Genomic DNA, 19998 nt, shown 5'->3' with positions numbered 1-19998 from the left:
GACACAGAGAAGGAGGTGAACCATCTGTAGAATCAACTGGAAGTTTTGGTTGTTTTGAGCTCGCAGCACCGCGTGGGGAGACAGTGCACAGCCATGCGGGACCTCTCAGCGACACTAACTTGGTGACGCGGGGACACCGCGACAGAGGAACTGGGCGACCACGGAAACTGCCTACGTCTTGGCTGCTGCGACACTTACACTGACATGGTCTGTTAAAACTCATCGAACTATTTGGCTGACGTGGGTGAATTAATTCGTAAATTATACCTCAAGAGGGTACATTTAACAGAAACCTCCGAGGTGCACAGCGCCCCAGGGACGGCCGGGCCTGGGGCGGCAACGCCCGCGGCCACACAGCAATTCAGCTCCTGGACTCAGGTTGAGGGACCGACGCCCACAGTGCCACTCACACAAGCGCACCCAGAGATTCGAACTTTCCGACGTCCCCCTGCGGAGGGCGGCACCCGGAGTCGGAAGTCCAGCCCACAAAGGCGGGGCTTTGCCGTAAGGAGGCGGAGCCATCGTTTCTCCTCACAGCCAGCTTGTACTGTTTCTCTCGCCGTAGTGCCCGGGACCGGAAGCTGCCCCAAGGCGTGCTCTAGGTTTCCGGGCGAAAGCCGGTCTGGGCTTCCATGTGGACCCGGCGAGAAGGTTTTGGGTTTTAAATCCTGCCCAAGTCGCGCTCCGGTGAGTAGGCGATGTGGGCCGGTATGGACCACGGTAGGGTGCGGTGTCCGCGGGCTTTCGGGTCTGCGGAGCCAGGCTGGGGGAGCCGGGGCGCCGGTGTGGGCCGGGAGCCGCAGTAACCAGAGGACCCTGTGGCTTTGGTGTGGGCACCTGCGGAGTCTGCGGGTTCTTCATTCTGTCCGTCCGGGGCAGCGGGTTCGTGTCCACCGCGGCGCCGGTGCGGCGCAAAGTTGCTTGTGCGTGAGGCATTTGCCGCTTGCACTTAAGTGGGATGTAACTTGACTGACAGTTTCATAGAGCTTCTGGTGGTTCGTGTGTTTCCTAGCCCGTTTCAGAAACCCGCCGGCCGAGAGATGACGTCCTTAGCCCAGCAGCTCCAGCGACTCGCCCTCCCTCAGAGTGACCCCAGCCTCTTATCTAGAGATGAAGTTGCCTCTCTGTTGTTTGACCCCAAGGAAGCGGCCACCATCGACAGGGACACTGCCTTTGCCATTGGTGAGCTATCCTTTAGGAAGCCCTTTGAAACGTTTGTTTTCTGGCTGTTGCTGTACTTTCTTGATTTCTGTTCTGGCGTGCCCGCTCCCTTAGCAGTTTCTAACTTGTTGACTGACGTTGTTAGGGAAAGAAAATGACAGCCATGTGCTAGATTCTTGAACTGTGTGTAAGTCGCGGCACACAGCCTCGTGGATGAGGCTGCAAGGTTAGGGCGGTCCTCTAATCGTTAGACTCTGAAGCACAGAGGGGAGGAACAGCCACAGGCGCCGGAGGAGCCCTCTTTCCGTGCTGGGGAGTACTTGTTCTCCTAGTTGGTGTAATACTATTTTTTTCTGTAGTTGAAAGTTAGAAATCTTACTCGGGACTGTATTACAGATGACAAGATACATGCTAAAAGAACTCAGCTTTTATTTTTTAGGGGGTGAGTCAAACTGTAAAAGGGGTAAGAGGCGTTTTCTTGCAATGATTGTTAAATGAACTGGCTTTTCCTAGGGTGCACTGGCCTGGAAGAGCTGCTTGGAATCGATCCTTCCTTTGAGCAGTTTGAAGCCCCGCTATTCAGCCAGCTGGCAAAAACCTTGGAGCGCAGCGTTCAGACCAAAGCGGTGAACAAACAGCTGGATGAAAAGATTTCGTTATTCCTTATTCACCTGTCACCTTACTTCCTGTTGAAGCCAGCACACAAGTGTCTGGAGTGGTTAATTCACAGGTAGCAAATGAAATTACAGGAATAATTATGGGCTAACAACTTTGATCTTTTTAAAATAATTAAGTAATGACAACATTTATCAATTTAAAGCTGAAAAATCAGGTAAGAGGATTAATATGACATCTGGAGATGAGGTAAGAGGCACAGTGAGCGTGCCTTTCTGCCACTGAACTCATTTGTATTGAGAGTGAAAGAGGACTGCTGGAGATCTTGAGGTCCAGCCCCATTAGTTCTAAGAGGCTCATGTCACTTTGCCTTTACCAATTATCACTGCATTTTGGGGCAAAGGGAATTACTAAACTTCTTTGTTGCCAGAGTAACAAAATCTGGTTTGGGAAGAGGGGACTAGTATCCTCTAAAATACCGCAACTTGAGAAAAACTGTAATAGCTAATGTATTATGGGGCCTGGTGTATAAATGTACTGACCATTTATACACTAGGCCCCATGTTGCATACTTTGTGTGTGTTATCTCAATAGTCACACCATTTGTGTGGGGAGAGACTTGTACTGTCTTGTCACCATTTTATAACTGAGAAAACTGAGGCATAGAGGGTTTAAGTGGCCTAAGTCACACACCTTGTGTGCTGAGATACGAGTTTGTTTCCAAGTCTGATGTTTTATGCACTCCAGGGATTGTCTCCGTAAGTGTACTCAGTTTTATTTTCTCACTTATTAGTATCACATCACAGCTTATTATACATCTTTGTTTATTCTTCTATATGTATGTTGTAAGAGAAGATTTCCAATTCATTAATCAGAGACATGGTGGTGAAGTGACTTACCTTCAGGGAGCAAGTGAGCATTGAGAAAACATAATTTTAACCCAGGTCTTCTAATCATAAGAACATTAGACTCAAAGACAAAAAAGAATCAAGCCTGTAATATTCTCCTCTGTCTTCAAGCATTTCAGCGCCCCCCCCCCATAGACCAATTAATGTAAGGAGTACTTTTTACAATTGGTTCTGCATTTATAACATGTAGCCATGTAACATTAAGTTCAATACAGAGATGACTAGGCTGCCCTTGGTTAAAGGTGTATGCAGATTATACCTCTCTAAATGTAATCTGTTACTGTTATTATTGTAAGGATATTGTTACACCATTGTAATAGTGAAACATTGGAAAAGCATAAGGGAGTGTTTAAGTTGCAGAACATCACAGTGTATGGGTCTACATCATGAAATTAAAAGTGAAGTTCTGTTTGTAGTGATAGGTCTCCTAGACATTGTTTCACGAAAAAGGGAAATTGCTCAGTGATATGTAGAGAATGCTACTACTTAAGTTTCAGAACTGGGGAAGGAAAATGGGGGCAGAGATTTCGAGAAAGAAAAGATAAAAACTGAAATGGAAGTGGAGTTTGGATTGGGCACTAATCATCATAATTTTTATCTCTGTTTTTGACCTTTTTTCTGTGAAATTGATGGATGTAGCATTTAGGGAACTGAATACTTTTTTTAAAAAAGCACTTATCAAAAGAACTGTATCTTTTTTGAAGTTCCCAGGAGAGGAGTCTGAAGGGTGTGCGCTACACTGTAGCAGGGTCCTTAAAGAGACTTGGATTCTCTTTAAGGACCTGAACTGGGCCTGTGTCTCTGTCTCCTCTGCTTCACTGCCTGAGGCCGATCACACTCTTCCTTCTTCCTCTGCATGAGAACACAAAACGTATTCCCTTTTCCCCTATTTGGTGCCCTTTCATTTCTCCAAAACTTAAAAGTAGACTGTATTTCAGACATTCAGACAATACAGAAACAAGTTCAGCAAAAAAAAAACCAAAAACGTGTATGCCAAGTTTGCGGCTCATAGGGCTGCCTAAACTAGTTGGGGAAAGCTTAGTGGGCAAAGTGATGTCTTGCCTCATAAAGCCACACATAAAACTGAAAAAGGCAGAGTGGTGTGGTAGGTACTCTGGGAAAGATACAGGTAAAAGGATGGGAGGGTTTAGACAGGTATGAGGGATTGCTTGGCTGGGGGAGTGAGGAAAAGCACCTTTGGTGAGGAGGCTTTAAAGCTAGAGGTTGGAGGCTAGAAAGGATTTAATGTATGTGGTAGAACTATGACTCTTAGTTTTTTATACAAAGTTTTGTGAAAGTTCGTGGACAAATTATATAGGATTGTAGTTTGACAACTTATTTTTTACTCAAAAAAGTAAGGTGGCTGTCTCTTTCATTAGTGGTTTGGTTTTCGAATTATAATTTAAGGAATCTGGAAAGGTGCACTTTGGAGTGTGAGGAGGAGCCGAGCTGGGCTGCCAGCGGGCCCGCCCTTCTCCATTGCTTTGACCGCAGTGGTCCCACAGTCATGTCGGTATGACGATAGGTTGAGACGGAGTTGAAAGTCAGTGGGATATAAACTTTGATATCAAATTTTGAAAACATTGCTGCACAAGAATTGGCAGTACCCTTTTGAGTACCTTAATACGAAATAGAGGGCTTCTGTTTTAACTCCTCTGTGTCCTATAGTTATGGGGTTGTTTTTACTGATACTCATTTGAACTAGTTTTAGCTCATTGATAATATGATTTGGACATGTAAGGAAAAATTGTTACTTTTTTCTGTAAAATAAAAGATACATTTTTCATTTTCACCAATAACTTTCTTGGGATATTTTGGGTATGTTGGCTGTCTCCCACTATTGGCCAAAATTTTAGTGGGTAGAGGCCACGGTGCTGCTGAACATCTTCCAGTGCATAAGACAACCCCACAGCAAAGAATTATTTGGCAAAATATACCAAGAAACTTCGCAAACCACTTTTGACATGTTTGACCAGTAACAGCACTCTTTCCATACACTGTACAAATCTTTTTTTGTGTTTTCAGTTGCATTTTTACCTTTCTTGAAGTAAAAAAGCACAGTATGCTGAAAATGTTGTGTATCTTCCATCTTCAGTATTAAATAGCTGCACAAAAATTCACCAATTTTGATGTTTTTTTAAAAAGTGCACGGTGATATGATAGCTGTCACAATACAGCCTAACAAAATTGTTTGGAGTGAAGTTAAAGACAACTAAGCACAGCTAGAGCCATTGTGCAAAAAACCCCAGATTGTTCTGGCCAACTGTGAATGTATGCTTGTAAAGTTTGTGTCAATTTGCATTCTTTGCTTTTTCCCCAGGTTCCACATCCATCTTTATAATCAAGACAGCCTCATTGCTTGTGTTCTGCCATACCATGAGACAAGAATATTTGTGCGGGTTATACAGCTTCTGAAAATTAATAATTCAAAGCACAAATGGTTCTGGTTGTTGCCAGTTAAGGTATGGGTGTTGAGTGACACACACCTGTAATCGTTACAGATCTTGATTAAGAGAGATAGTTTGGAAAAAATAAAGTCAGTGCTTCCAAGGGTAGTCCCAAGTATGACCTCCATCGCTTTTATTTCCTGACTTCCAGTTTAAACCGATAATGGGTAACAGCTGGCTTCTACTTGTACCTGATAATCAAGCTAGGCAATTTACACATCTTATCTAGGGGTTTCATCACAGAACTCCATTTTTTCAGGTAAGGACAAGATCAGACAATTAAATTACTGCCAGAGTTAACTGTAAAGTGGCGGAGTTGGGATTTGAGTTCAAATCAGATGTTAAGGCTTACGTCTTTCCACTATCTTATACGGACTGGTATTTTAAAGTTTGGAATTGAAAAGCTTAAAAAATGTTGGAGGTGAGGAAAAGCAGGAAATACTTAATGCAAATTGGAAGGATAAGGAAAACTTGAAGGACTTTGGGAATTACTAAAGGAAGGAAGATGCAGGAATTCATTTGCGGGTGACTAAAGAGGTGGTTGCATTACAGGGTGGGTTTGACTGAGGTCAGGTAGTGTGATTGGTAGTAAAACAGCCGAGTTGCCACTTTCACTTTGCAGCATACAGCAGAGGAAAGTGGCTGTATGTCAGAAATTTTACTGCGTTTTGGGTGTAGCGATTCAAGCTAGGATGAGGACAGATGGGGACAACAGTGGGCCACCAGATGGTTTGACTGGGCAGAGTTACCTGTGTGGGGTATGACAGTGAGGTCTATGACCTGAGTTATTAATAAGAAACAAACGGGAGATTTTTAAGGAGGAGAATTTGGAGTTTGAATGTAAAGCACGTGAACTGTTAACATTCAACAAGAAAAGGCCACAGCCTATGATGAAGCTTCTTATCCAGCTACTGGACATTAGTGCCGCTGACGTGAAGGTCATTTTCTCCTGGCCTGCACACAGACCTTCTGCTCTCTAGTCGTATTTGTTTCCCGTCTCCAGACCCCAGTCACCTGTTAAGGTTTGCTTCACATTCTCTGTTGCACTAATACTGACCGTGCACATTGCTAGGCGGTGGGAGCAGCAGTATAAAGGGGCCAGTTCCTAGAGTTATTTATTGCCAGAGTTACTGTAAAGCAGTGATGAAACCATGTTAACAGGGGCTCAAAAACCAAAGCTAGCTGCCATGGTTGCTAAGAATCTGGAGAATTTTCTGATTTAGGTATACACACATTGAGGTGCCACACATGAGGCTAAGTAGGCATTTTTCACTGAGTGCCACCATGCTCATTGCTGGCATGCTCTTGAATTTCTAAGGTGTGCACAGTTTTAGGTGTTAACCTCCTCTCTGCCACCCACCAGTTGTCAGGAAAGACTGCACTTCGTACTTATGAACAGCAGCAACATAGAGCTGCTGCTGCTGTGGTGGGTGCTTTGAAAGTAGTGACCCGTCGATGCCTGTGCTTTCTGTCTCTGACAGCAATCTGGAGTGCCCTTGGCCAGGGGGACCTTGATCACCCACTGCTACAGAGATCTCGGGTTCATGGATTTCATTTGTAGCCTGGTAACGAAGTCTGTGAAGGTGAGTGGTACATTGTTCTGTGGGTGTGTAGTCCCTCTAGAAGACAGCTTGCTCTGAGTGGAGCAGACGCACCGGCCCTTCCCTGGTAACAGTGGCACCGGAGGAGGGCAGTGAGGTGAGCGAGCGGTGCAGGAGCACGAGCCGTGGGGTCAGTCTCTGATCACCAGAGGCGTTTTCTGTTGTGCAAAACTGAACCAGTCCTTGCCAGATTCCATTTGTAGTGATCGTTTAAACGGTTTAAAAAGACAGTCTAAAAATGTCGAGAAGATTGTTCATTCAGTCTTGCCATCTGTAATTGAACCTCTGGATTTGTGTATTCATGTTGCAAATGATAAAAATTAAAATGTCAGCCTGAGGTCATTGAGGAGAACTGTAAATATTTTTATGCTTTTATGAATTGGCCTTTCACTCTTCAGTGTGTCTTGTGCTTTCGTTCCAGGTTTTTGCTGAGCATCCTGGGAGCTCCACTCGGCTGAGGGTTCTCTTAACTTTCTATGCTTCTACCATCGTGTCTGCTTTGGTGGCTGCCGAGGACATATCAGACAGTGTGGTTGCTAAGCTGTTTCCGTATGTCCAAAAGGTTGGCTCTACTCAAGTGTATTGTAGGTTATTTTGTACTCGAAGGAATGTCTTTGCTTTTAAAAATTTAACTTAGACATAAATGCTCTAAAATGGACAATTTATTTCAGATGGTTGATGAGATTTAATTTTTCAGTAAAAAAAAAAAATAAAGTTCTTTTCATCTTAAAAACTTACCAGAGTAGGATCTTAATTAGAGCTTCTTAAAGAATAAATTTTGGCTAATTGTCGCCGAGATTGTTCTCGTTCTTTTTCTTTTTGGGGGTGTTAAACAACAGAACTTCAGTCTCTCACAGTTCTTGGAGGTTAGAAGTCTGAAGTCAGGGTGTCAGCGGGGGTGATTCCTGGGGCCTCTGAGAATTCCGGGCCCCTCTCCCAGCTTCCCTTGGCAGCCCCTGCCTCGTAGCGCAACTCCAGCTTCTGCCCATTTCCACATGGTGTCTGCCCTTCCAGGTCTCGATTAGCCATCCTGTCGCCTCACGGGACAGAAAGTGGGTTAGAGACTCTTTGGGGCACAGGCTCTCGTCATCATTTTGGCATTGACTTCCACTTTTCGGTATTTCTTCTTCCGGTCACCTTAGTACCTGCCACGTCTCAGGTCCCCGTGAAGGTACCACTCTCTCATCCCACCTGTGTCCCATGGTCATTGTCTTCACTTGGACAGTTTCTGATGGAGGCCTTCCTCCCACCCCTGGGAGTTGGCATATAAAAGAGGAGCTCATTGGCTTCTGTTAAGATGCGTGGCAGATGTCTGAGTGGGGGACCTCCTGAGACCCTGTCTCGTCCAAGAGACTTGTCTTTTCCCTATGACCACTCAGGAAAGGGGTCACTATCTCGATTTTTTTCCTTCTGAGGAGTGTGCATTAGGTAGTATCACTTTCTGATTTGTGGCATTTCTAATTGTCAAGGTAAAATAACAATTTAAGTAGAATAATAATACAGTTCGTTGTTTTTCCTTATCTTTTAAAAAACAACTAGGGGTTGAAATCATCCTTACCAGATTACAGAGCTGCAACATATATGATAATATGTCAGATTTCCGTGAAAGTGACCATGGAAGATACCGTCGTCAATTCATTGGCTTCGCAGATCATCAAAACGCTGACTAAAACTCCCTCTTTGGTCAAGGACGGATTGGGCTGCTTGGTAGTGCTCCTGCAGCGACAGAAGCCGGACAGTCTAGGGAAAAAGTACGTGCAGTTGACTTGAGAACTGATCTTTAGAGCTGACGGAAATTATTTTGAGTAATTTTTGAAGATAAATTGCCATTTATTGTGTAACTTGGCAAGTCAACACCTTATATACTTGTTTCTTCGAAGGCCGTTTCCTCACTTGTGTAATGTTCCTGACCTCATTACAATACTTCATGGGATTTCCGAAACATACGACATCAGTCCTCTTCTACGCTACATGCTTCCCCGCCTGGTTGTCTCCATTATTAATCATGTGACAGGTATGTGGCTTTACATTTTGTGTCCAAAAACTCGTTTTCTGTTACTTGATTCTCTTAAAATAGGAACCACACTCATGTTTATGTCTAAGATATTTAAAGTTTTTGCTAACCAATTATTTTTGTGTAATTTGTTTATTTTTCTTACATGAGAAACCTTTAGGGGGAAGAGCAAGTTGGTTAGAGAGAATCCTTGATATGCTTAGAATTCTATTATTTAAAAATGTGTTCTTAAACAGTTTCTATAGGAAAGGCTAAGGAATTACTTTAAAAATAAGTTATTGAGTAAAATTTTCCCTTCTCATTTGATTAACTGATTGATTAATTAATTTTTTAGAGAAACATCAATTTGTTGTTCCACTTATCCATTCCTTGGTTGCTTTTATATGTCCTGACCGGGGATCGATCCCGCAACCTTAGTGTGTCAGAACAATGCTCTAACCAACTGAGCTACCTGGCCAGGGCTTCCCTCTTTGTTTAGATAATTAATGAATTTTAGTGATTTCATCTACAATAAATACTCATTTGCTAACAAAAAGAGGTTTTCTCCCTTGAGTCATTGAAAATATAAGACCAAGAAAATCTCAGGCATAAAAACCCAAAATTAATTAGAAAGTGTTGACTTGCATGTATTTTATCCTTTAGTAAATACAGAGAGATAAGGGAAAACTGGTTGGTCCTTTTGCTACTTGGATTAAGAAAGACATCTCTAAATAAAAGTCAGTCTCTTAGAAAATAAGGTTTGCTTAACCAAATCTTGGTTTAAATGTTTCAGAAATGTGACTAGCATAAATGAAAGTTCGTCTCTTCTGCTCTGAGGGTGACGAGGAATGTTACCCCAGTCTCTGCAGGCGGGGCCAGATTCTGGTTCCTGTGCTGATGGGGAGTCTGAGGTAGAAGGTGGAGGCTCTCGGTCCAGGAAGGACGTATTGGGATGAACGTTTAGCCTGTTTCCAGTGATACAGTCGTCCCCTCATTGAGTTTAGTTGTTTGTGGTCAACTACAGTTCAAAAATATTATTTGGAAAATTCCAGAAATGAGTAATTCATGAGTTTTAAATTGTGTGTGGTTCTGAGTAGCGTGATGAAGTCTTGCCCTGTCCCTCTCTAGACCTGATTTGTTCTTTTGTCCAGTGCCTCCACGCTGTGGACACTGACCCGCCTGTTAGTCACTTAGTAACTCCTTGGTCATCAGATCAGCTGTCTCGGTAGCACAGTGCTAGCGGTCAAGTTCCCTGTTTCACTTAATAGTGCTCGGGAGTGTAAGAGCAGTGATGCTGGGGACTCATGTCCTCTCCATCACAGAAAGAAAAGTGAGTACAGGACAAAGAGAGATTTTGAGAGAGAGGGAGAGACCCCGTTTACGTACCTCATCGCTGTATATCATTATAATTGTTTTATTGTATTATTATTTTTTTAAAGATTTTATTTTTTTAAAGATTTTATTTATTTATTTATTTTTAGAGGGGAAGGAGAGAGGAGGAGAAACATCAATGTATGGTTGCCTTTTGTGCGTCCCCTGCTGGTAGTTAGCCTGCAAGGAACCGGCCTGCAACCCAGGCATGTGCCCTGACTGGGAATCGAATCACGATCGCCTGGTTCACAGGCCCGTGCTCAATCCACTGAGCTACACCCACCAGGGCCTTTATTGTATTATTAGTTACTGTTGTTGATCTCTTCTGTGCCTAACTTACAAATTAAACTTTATCGTGGATATGTATGTACAGAAAAAACACAAAATACGCAGTGTTGGTACCATCCAAGGTTTCAGGAATCCACTGGGGCTCTTCGAACGGTCCCCATGGGTGGCGGGGGACAGTTGTACGAGATCTTGGTTTGGGTCCCAACTTAACCACTCATAATGTCACCTGGGGGAAACCGTATTTTTGGACTTCTGTTTCATAAATGAGGTAGGCAGGATCATACTGGTGTTGAAAAATACAGAGAATTTCAGGTAAAGGATAAATTAGAGTAACATATACAAAAATGCTCTGAAAAATATAAATGACTAGGTGAAGTACACATTTGAAAATAGGTTTAAAAAGAGCAAGATTTAGTGTATACATTTTAAAGTTATTCCTGTAGGAAAGTTTGCTACTGTAAGTAAATTTAATAGTGTAAGCATGCAAAAATCATTTCCCCAGTTGGTCTCAGTTTGTTGTCTGTACTAAGGAGAAGAAACTGAAGGGATGGATGGTGAGATCTACAGGAAACACTTGCAAGCTATACTCATGCACATATCACTGAAGAACAACTTGGACCATTTGTTGGCCAGGTAAGGGGTTATTTTTAACGTGCTTTTGCTTTGTAATTTTGTGGCTTAGTATACTATGTAGGGTTTTTCAGTATCAGTTTATATTTCTCGCTTTGTCCATATCAGTTCATTAATTGTAAGTACTTAGCTTAGTAATTGTAACAATAGAAAAAATAGTTTCTCTTGCTTGTCTTTAGCGCTTGTCCATGATCATGGACAGTTTGTAGTTAAGCTGAATTTGGGTTATAGCTGCCTGTGATTCGTGACTGTTTAGATTTCTAATAACAAGTGGACCAAAAGGCTTGAAACAATACCTCACAGTTGAGGTGTTGAGGGTTGGCATGAAGTGAAGATTATTTCTTCCTTTTTCTATAAAAATAGTTCAGTCTCCCATTTTCTTTTCTTAAAAGGCAACTTGCTAGAGTGCAGAGAAGGTAGGCATCGCAGTCTGACGTGGACTCACATCTGCCCTTGTCTTTTCCAGGGGAGGGCAGTGGGATGTTGTGCAGGCTGGCGACTTGGGTCTGGGTGTGCCCTTGCGTGGTGTTGCGCAGGTGCCTGTTTGCTGGTGTGTCATCATTCGTGCCTCTTGCTCTCAGGTGTGGCTTGTGAACAAAAGGAGCTGCACAGGTGCAGCTCTCACGCGTGGGCTCTGGAGTCAGCTGGGGCCACAGCCCCTGCTCGTCTTTGCCTGGCCCGGTGGGGCTCACCAGCACAGCGGTGCTATCTGGTCTCTCTGACCTCACGCAGATGATGAGGTTTCTTTCTTTTTTTTTTTTTTTAAGACTTTATTTAATTTTAGAGAGGGGGAAGAGAGGGAGAGAAATGTTGATGTATGAGAGAAACACCAGTTGGGTTGCCTCTCCCATGCCCCTAACCAGGGAGGAACCTGCAACCCAGGCGTATGCCCTGACCAGGAATTGAACCGGTGACCTGTTAATGGGCTGGACAACACCCAGCCCACTGAACCACACCAGTCAGGGTCAGATTGTAAGACTTCTTAGCCCTAGTGTTGTGTTTGTTTAAAATAAGTATAATTTTCTTTCTTGGAGTGGTTTGAGAGAGAGAATATTCCTAAACCACCGAGAACATGATAGGTACTCAATAAACAGTTACTCTCATCTGTTGGTACTGGTTTTGTTTTGCAGCCTTCTTTTTGAAGAGTATATTTCATATAACTCACAGGAAGAAATCGATCCTACTAAAGTATCTTTGCTTAATGAACAGTTTCTTCCACTTATCAGACTTTTAGAAAGCAAGTAAGTGGTGTGTTTGTGCCTTTTTTGTTAATGTGTACCTCTTGTTTTAATTTAATATAGTAAATGATTTGTAAAGGGACTGTCTTTTTTTTCCCTTTCAGGAAAGACCAGGTATGAGATTTAAATGTATTTGAAATATAGGAGGAATTAGGGGTATATGGGAACTGTGGAGAGTAGTGTTTCTATAGATTTTTTTGTTGTTGTAATAGATGACTAGTAACTAGTGATCAGTATTACTTGATCTTACATATTATACTGTTAAAATATTGGTCTCAATCTCAATAGTTTTAAAATTTTTGTTTATGTCTTCTATACATGTAGGGTATATGTGGTTAATAACTTTGTATAATTTTCTATGTGGACTAACTCTTTGAATTTCTTCCCAGATATCCCAGAACATTAGATGTTGTCTTAGAGGAACACCTAAAGCAAATTACAGACCTCAAAAAACAAGAGCTTTTTCACCAATTTATCTCTCTTTCTACAAGTGGAGGGAAGTATCAGGTAAATTTTTCTTCAAAGGAGTTAAGACAATTTGTGGTATGTTTATGTGGTTATCTGAAGAACTCTGGAAGGAAATTTTTGCTTTATCACTCCTCTGTTTGGAGTGTGTATTTCTTTTTTTAAATTTGTTTTAGAGAAAAAAAGCAAGTTGGGGGAGAGGCAGAGAGAAACATCTATTTGTTGTTTCAGTCACTTTGCATTCATTGGTTGATTCTTGTATGTGCCCTGATCAGAGATCAAACCTTGGTGCATTGGGACGACGCTCTAACCAACTGAGCTACCCGGCCAGGGCTCTTTTGCGTGTGTTGTGAAGAGAAGAGATTATACACAATTTTGCCTCGTTACCTGGGGTAAGGCCATGAGGTGGGGATTGGATGCCTGGCGAAAGGAACAGGAGTTTATATCATTGTGAATATGATACTTATTCCAGGAGAACTGTTGTTTGGAAATCCTACATAGGGCATGCATTAGCAGTCACCAAAAGGTGGCCTCACTCAGGGGGTGGCGTCTTTACCTTTCTCTTCTCTTCACCTCCCAGTGTGGTACCACCAACCATGGATGGCTGTTTTAAGTCATTGATTAGAAAAAAGACACGGATTTTTACTTCATGATCACGTTAGAACTTTAGAAATTTTCTGACGATTCACCCTTAATCTATATACCAGAAGTTAGACATCTAAGCAGTTCTTATAAATAGCCTTGAAAATAAATATAATGAAGAGACATAGGGTTGTTGCTTTTTCTTTCCTAATGAGACTTTGTCTTTAATGAGGTTTGATTTCCAAACCTTAGCATGGTGTACAGATTTCCTTAGTCTAATTAGGTGAGTGAGTGGGTTGTTACTAATCTGAGTGTCACTATTGTGTCCTTTAGAGGAACTGTATTCCGTTTCCAGTGATCAGTTTTTTAGAATTTTAAGTTTCACTAAGGTGCTAATATAGTGATTCACCTCAAATGCTTTTCACTTTGGAGTCATGTCTGTAAGTATACAAAATTACTTTATAGAGTTACTAAATTAAACCTATCTATAGACACAATTATACAGGAAAGCAGAGTATTAACAATACCGATTTTTTAAATCTAACTCAGACCATGTTCTAGAGACAAAGATTGGTTTACTTTCTGGTTTCTGAAATTAGACAGTCGTTACTGAATGTGTTTGGCAGACCGAGGTGGTTTTCTCTGGTTTTTATTCTTGATTGTATACTGCTCAAAATTAGTTGTGAGATCATGTGGTAATTGTTATGAATCCTATAGTTTTTAGCAGATTGTGATACCTCCTTGGTGCTCAGTCTGAATCATCCGCTTGCACCCGTGAGACTTCTGGCCGTTAATCATCTGAAAAATATCATGGAAACATCAAAGGTTTGTGTCAGATGGCTTTCATTTGTTCCGTGTTTGTCCTGATGAGGAGCCGGGTAACTCGAGAGCAAGTACTGGAAGTTGGCACCTGGAGTCGGCACCGTGTGATCATCCAGACCAGCTGTAAAGCGGCAAGAGTACAGGGACCAAGGGCCCTCGCGGGACAGGCTCCAGCCGCCGTGACGGGCTGTGTGTGCCCCACAGCCCCTGGTCCCACATCTCCAGGGTGCAGGTCATCGGTTTGGCTCCAGCTCAGTGTTTTTCAGACTGGAATTTATAGATCAGTTTGGGGAGGTTCTCAAGTTAATCTGAGACTTTTCTAGTTTTGAAATCTGCTTTTGATTGTCTTAAGTTTACCATGAGCGTATTTGGGGACATCAGGATGGTAGCTTTTGGAGGACTTGTCAGTACCTGCAGTTGTGTTGGTGATTAAAATTCTGGTGACTCCAGATCGTGAGCACAGAAGCCGACTTAACTTGTAAGTTCTGCCTTTGTACCAAAATGGTAATTTACAAAGACTTTGCAGTGATTCAAATAGAGCATTATTTCCTGGCTTTAGTTATTCAAACAGTATCTTCACAATTTTTTGTTAACTTACCACTGATAATTATTTCCTTAAAATTTTTCTTTAACTTCTTTTAAATGGATTCTTTTTTTACGTAGTCTTCAAATCATACATTTGAAGTACTAATTATATATACATTTTCCTGTAGTTACTATGATTAAAATAGAATGTCTATCTGTATAATATTTAAGATTGTCTTATATTACTTTTTGCACATTTGAAAATTTTTGAATAGAGAAAGATGGTGGCGGGTTGTACTTTCCCCACAGCACATGGTGGCGTCGATCTGCTGAGTCTAGGACTGGTGTCAGGCACTTAGAACCAAGTCGTATTACAATAGCGTTTAATTTCGGCTAATCGTGATTACCACATTAAATGCGTAATTTGAGTTTTACTAATTTCATAGTTTTTGACAATATTTGAATTGTAAGTTTTTTGTTTGTATTTTTGATATTTTTGTCTTCTATATTTTTAAAGTTTTTCTTTGCCACCTCCCTACAGGTAGGGATGGTTTCAGGCTGATGAGCAGTCTCACTGTTCCGTTACTGTGAGTGGTTATGTGCTTTTCCTTTTTGTATCATTAGCTGTGTTGTACAGACGAGAGCAGTGAGAAGGAAGGTTAGGGACTCACCGCGGACACCGCGCTAGTAAGTGGTAGAGCTGGGGCTGCGGCCCGTGTGCCCTCCACGGGCTGGGTGCTCTCGTGTTAATACGATCGATTCCTTAATGCAAAAGTCATATTTAGATTATACATGTTGTATTTTCGGTGGAAACTGTAAAAGGTTTGTGCCGGACAATTACTCCTCTAAATGAAAAGGCCCGTTAGAGGTCATCTAGTTCCAGGCAGTGTGCTGAGAGTGTTTGGATTTCCACTCAGCGCAGAGCCTGCCCTCCTCAGCCGGTATCCTGGAGTGCTTTTCACAAAACCAAGCTTGCTTTTAGTGTTTTAGGAACAACTAAATTAATATTTTTTTCTGTCGTTCAGGAGAGTATCGATGAATGTTTCATAAAAGAAGCCATCTTAGCCCGGTTGGGTGATGATAGTGTAGATGTCGTTCTGTCGGCTGTAAGTGCTTTCAAGGTGAGTGGGTGTGCTCATCGACATGCACATTGTTTGGTAGATGTTCTCTTGCCCTTCTCACTTGATTCTCTGCTCTAGGCAGGAATATATTTGAAAATAATTCCCCCATTGGAAATCTGATCTCTCGAGAGCACAGACGTAAGCCTGGTTGGAAAAAGCTCATGAGAGTAATTAGATTGTGCAGTTTTATACATGTGGAGGGTCTTCCGAGAGGAAAGGGACATTGTCGGTTTTACCTTGGGGTCATGGAAAAAAGGATCACGAATGCCACTTTTGAGAAATTGCTCATAAAACTTTTAAATTATACTAGAATTCCTGGGAGATAAATTCTTTATAATTTACAGTTTTTTTCAAGTTCACTTAAGAAGCACCATATGTATTTAAAGCAAGTAAAACTTCACTTAGGACATTTCTTTTTCCTCTAGATTTTCAGAGGACACTTCACATCAGAAGTGACTGTTTCACATCTTCTGAATCTTTTTCAAAGAGCAGAACTTTCAAAAAATAGGGCATGGTATGTATTCATTTCTCCTTATACAATTTTGAATTGGTGAAATTCTTACATTGAATTCATTTTGATTTTTTTCTTTTGCTTTTCATGTTTGCAATTTACCTTGTAGTTATATGCCACTTTGATCATGGTAATGAAGTGGATCTTGTTGTTACATTCTTGCATTATAAATATTCCATTTGGGTTTGCATGGATTCATTACACTACTCTGAAATTTTCTTTCATAAATTGGAAAGAGAAGTATATAATGTATGATATACTGAAATGTGGAAAGTGGGATGAAAAGAACTTTCATTTTCTATTTTATAAATCTTTATGTTTGGGTTTTGTTCTATAAGGATCATATACTACTTTATAATTTAAAAATATATTAAATATAAGTTCAGAAGTACATGATATCTCTATAGTAAGTATTTGATGAGTTTTGGTCATTTTATTTGTTTTCTTTTTTTTAAACCTTACGGGAGGAGGTGTTTATTGATTTTAGAGACAAAGGGGAGACGGGAGAGAGAGAGAAAAACACCAGTGTGAAAGAGAAACATCAGTCAGTTATCTCCCTTACATACCCCGACCAGGGATCGAACCCACAGCCTTTTGTTGTTTGGAATGATGTTCCAACTGAGCCACCTGGCCAGAGCTGGTTATTTTATTTTGGGCACCTAAGCTCTTTGCATGGACAAATGACTAAGCTCCTTAGAGGAAGAAAGCGTGTCTTGCAGGTTTCTATGTCTGTCATATCTAATTCTTAGCACATAGTATGTGTTCAGATACTTTTTGAACTTATGAGTGAATTTTTTATTTCTAGTAGAGTTAAGATGTATAGTGTGGTATGTTTTATGTTACAGTTAACCTATTGTGATTTAAAAAAAAAAGAGTTGGCCGAATTAGCAGTCCTAAATAGTTCCTGTATTAGCATGGATTTCCAGTGATCGTCTCTGAACGACACGTTTGGTGAGGGGACCAGTGTGGATGTCAGTTGACGTGGAACAGTGTAATGATGATGATTGCTTGCTGGATTGAAGTCCCTGATGTGTCTCCGAAGCACATGTGCTTTTATATCTTTCAGGTGCGAGGTACTTGAACTGGCCACAGACATGATAGTTAGAGAAGAGACGTGGAGTGGAAAGGATGAGTTGGCGAGTCAGGTCGTGGTTCGCCTGCTTCCCTTCATGGTCATCCACAGTGATGATCTAGAGTCTCCCGAGATGAAAACGGCCGTTTATTTATCCAGATCAGGACTTTGCTCTCTGCATCCTGTGCTGCGAGGCTGGGAAGAAGGTAAGCAATTCAGTTGCTTTTTAGACAAAATGAACAGGTAACACTTCAAAAAGAAGATAAGTACCATTAAAAACTGGCCATACTTACATTTGAAATCATATGTGTATATTATGTGCCAGGATCTAAAAATTTTTTGCTAAGATAAAATATACAATGAAAAAGAAACTGACCCATAGGCAAATTCAGAATTGGATGAAAGGAAAAATAAAAAACAAATGTTTATAGGAAAATAGTAAAATTTTTGCTTAAATTCCTTAGTCTGTGTGATTCTTTAAGCNTTGAAATCATATGTGTATATTATGTGCCAGGATCTAAAAATTTTTTGCTAAGATAAAATATACAATGAAAAAGAAACTGACCCATAGGCAAATTCAGAATTGGATGAAAGGAAAAATAAAAAACAAATGTTTATAGGAAAATAGTAAAATTTTTGCTTAAATTCCTTAGTCTTCGTGATTCTTTAAGCAAGTGTTGGTGACATAGGGCCCTGTGTTTAACCTTTTTTTTTTTTTTATAACAGCTCTTGAAAATGTGATTAAAAGCACAAAGTCAGGAAAACTAATTGGTGTAGCAAATCAGAAGATGATTGAGTTGTTGGCTGACAATATAAAATCGGGGGATCCTTCTTCAATGTTAAAGATGGTAGGGACGCTGTTAAAGCCCCACCCCCGGATTGCCTCCTTATAATCTTAGACTCTCGGTATCTGCTTGTGTAGAGTCATCGTCGTCTTTTTCTTTCTTTTTTTTTTTGATAATAACTTGCATTCTTGAGTATTTTATTTTGCTTTAAACATGTATAGTGTTGTGTTAAATATTCTGCAGATTGTTAAAACCCTTAACATTTTATATAGTTTATTTCATTGTAGTTTTATGTTGGACCAGTAAGAATAATGTATACTTTTTCACCTCCTTTTCCCCTGCCTCCTTTAAAATATTAAAGTTGTATTTTTGTTAAAATAGTAAAATACCTAAAGGAGGAGAAAATTTGCTTTTGCTGTAGTAAATACACCTTTATAAAGGTATTAGGTTTGTGATATAAAAACATCCATTTGGCAAGTACAGTTATATGCATTATAATTTTTGAAATTAGTTATTTTTGTAATTACTAGAAATCAGTGCCGACTACTTTTTGAAGGCCGTACATTTGTCATCTCACTTTAAATGTAAAACACATAATATCTGACAAGGCCTGAGGTGTAGGGAAAATTGTTTCGTGCTGCCCGAGACTTACCAGTAATGAACAGCACTCGTTTTCCCAGGTGGAGGGTTTGATCAGTGTCGGGGAGAAGGAGCCCCTCAGCCTGAAGCAGAAAGTGACTTCCCACGTGGTCATGTCTGTGCTGGTCTCGTGCTGCTCGTCCTCGAAAGAAACGCACTTTCCATTTGCGATGAGAGTCTTCGGTTTGTTGCAGAAAAAAATAAAGAAGCTCGAAAGCATCATGACAGCAGTGGTAAGGAGCACGCCGTCCCTGGGAAGTCGGGGATGCATAGAGTGATGGCCTGGCCTGCGGTCAGGGCAGAGCTGGCCGCTGGGGGCCGAGGGGCTGGGAGTTGCCGTCCGGGGTGGCTGTGGAGCAGCCTCAGGAGCAGTTAGAGGGGGAATAAGTGCTCTCTTCCTTCTTCAGAAAATTAATCAAACTATAGAATTTCAGGGTTGCAGTGCCAGTGTCCGTATTGTCTTTATTGGGGTTGTTATCTAAGCTGTGCCTAACTGCCTTAAGTGGTGAAGATTTCACTAGGTGTGTCAGTGCCTGAACAAAATGTTCCTTCGTGCTCTTACTTTCCAGAGGAGATCTTTTGTGTTCTCTTAATGTTACATTACATTGGCTCTCGCCAGCCTGCTGTTGTCTCTGACAGTGTTACTAAGTTACTGGTATCACATTTTGAGGTAATAAGATTATTTCTTTTAATATTTGCCATATATAATAGTGCTTTGTTTTGATTTGTCCTCCAAACCTCAGAATGCTCCTTATTGGATTTGCTAAATGAATCACATGCTTTTAATGTTTCCATGTACCCTCAGGATTGTATAAGTTCTGGTCATGGTCATTGGTAGCTAAAGTGATGTAGACTTTAAAGGAATTACTCTTCATATTTTAAAAAGTAGCCCAGAGAGGCCCTTTTTAACTTCTTTGATACCTTTTGTAAAAGTGTGAAGCCTGAATTGTGCTTGCTCCCACTGTTAAAAGTGTGGACAAATGGAGTGTTTTCTGTATGCACAGATACAGGTGTTTTCTGTTCATATTTAATCCCCTTTCTGAGAGCCCTGAGCATCTTCCTGGCTGTGGCTGCACAATGAGCCACGAACTCCCTCACTGAGAGCACTGTCTTGTGAGTCTGGCTTTGGCCTGATTTTCTCCCCAGTTCCGACTCTGCACGCACCCGTATGCAGTTCTGTTCGTCATTTTCCTACGCCTTCTCTCATGCTTCCTTTTGGCATTT

At 41.3% G+C, this 19998-nt stretch overlaps 1 protein-coding gene across 1 annotated transcript in view; it reads left to right on the top strand.

Moving 5' to 3' along the window:
- Nucleotides 1-573: 573 nt before the first annotated feature.
- Nucleotides 574-19998, top strand: part of HEATR1 (HEAT repeat containing 1) — a 49278-nt gene continuing 29853 nt past the window's right edge. Inside the window, exons 1-17 of the mRNA XM_037037299.1 lie at nt 574-687; nt 1013-1182; nt 1675-1891; nt 5005-5146; nt 6613-6714; nt 7154-7294; nt 8272-8483; nt 8613-8746; nt 10915-11017; nt 12145-12255; nt 12642-12759; nt 14017-14124; nt 15672-15767; nt 16193-16281; nt 17345-17556; nt 18077-18198; nt 18816-19007. Of these exons, the coding sequence (XP_036893194.1) occupies nt 1041-1182; nt 1675-1891; nt 5005-5146; nt 6613-6714; nt 7154-7294; nt 8272-8483; nt 8613-8746; nt 10915-11017; nt 12145-12255; nt 12642-12759; nt 14017-14124; nt 15672-15767; nt 16193-16281; nt 17345-17556; nt 18077-18198; nt 18816-19007 (2241 nt within the window). The 5' untranslated portion in view covers nt 574-687; nt 1013-1040. The remainder of the gene's footprint in view (nt 688-1012; nt 1183-1674; nt 1892-5004; nt 5147-6612; nt 6715-7153; nt 7295-8271; nt 8484-8612; nt 8747-10914; nt 11018-12144; nt 12256-12641; nt 12760-14016; nt 14125-15671; nt 15768-16192; nt 16282-17344; nt 17557-18076; nt 18199-18815; nt 19008-19998) is intronic.

Source organism: Sturnira hondurensis, unplaced genomic scaffold (genome assembly GCF_014824575.4).
Source record: "Sturnira hondurensis isolate 20B ecotype Veracruz unplaced genomic scaffold, ASM1482457v3 Scaffold0022977, whole genome shotgun sequence".
NCBI classification, from domain to species: domain Eukaryota; kingdom Metazoa; phylum Chordata; class Mammalia; order Chiroptera; family Phyllostomidae; genus Sturnira; species Sturnira hondurensis.
Note: the sequence above shows the minus strand (reverse complement) of the source record. Positions and strands in the feature narration are given on the sequence as shown.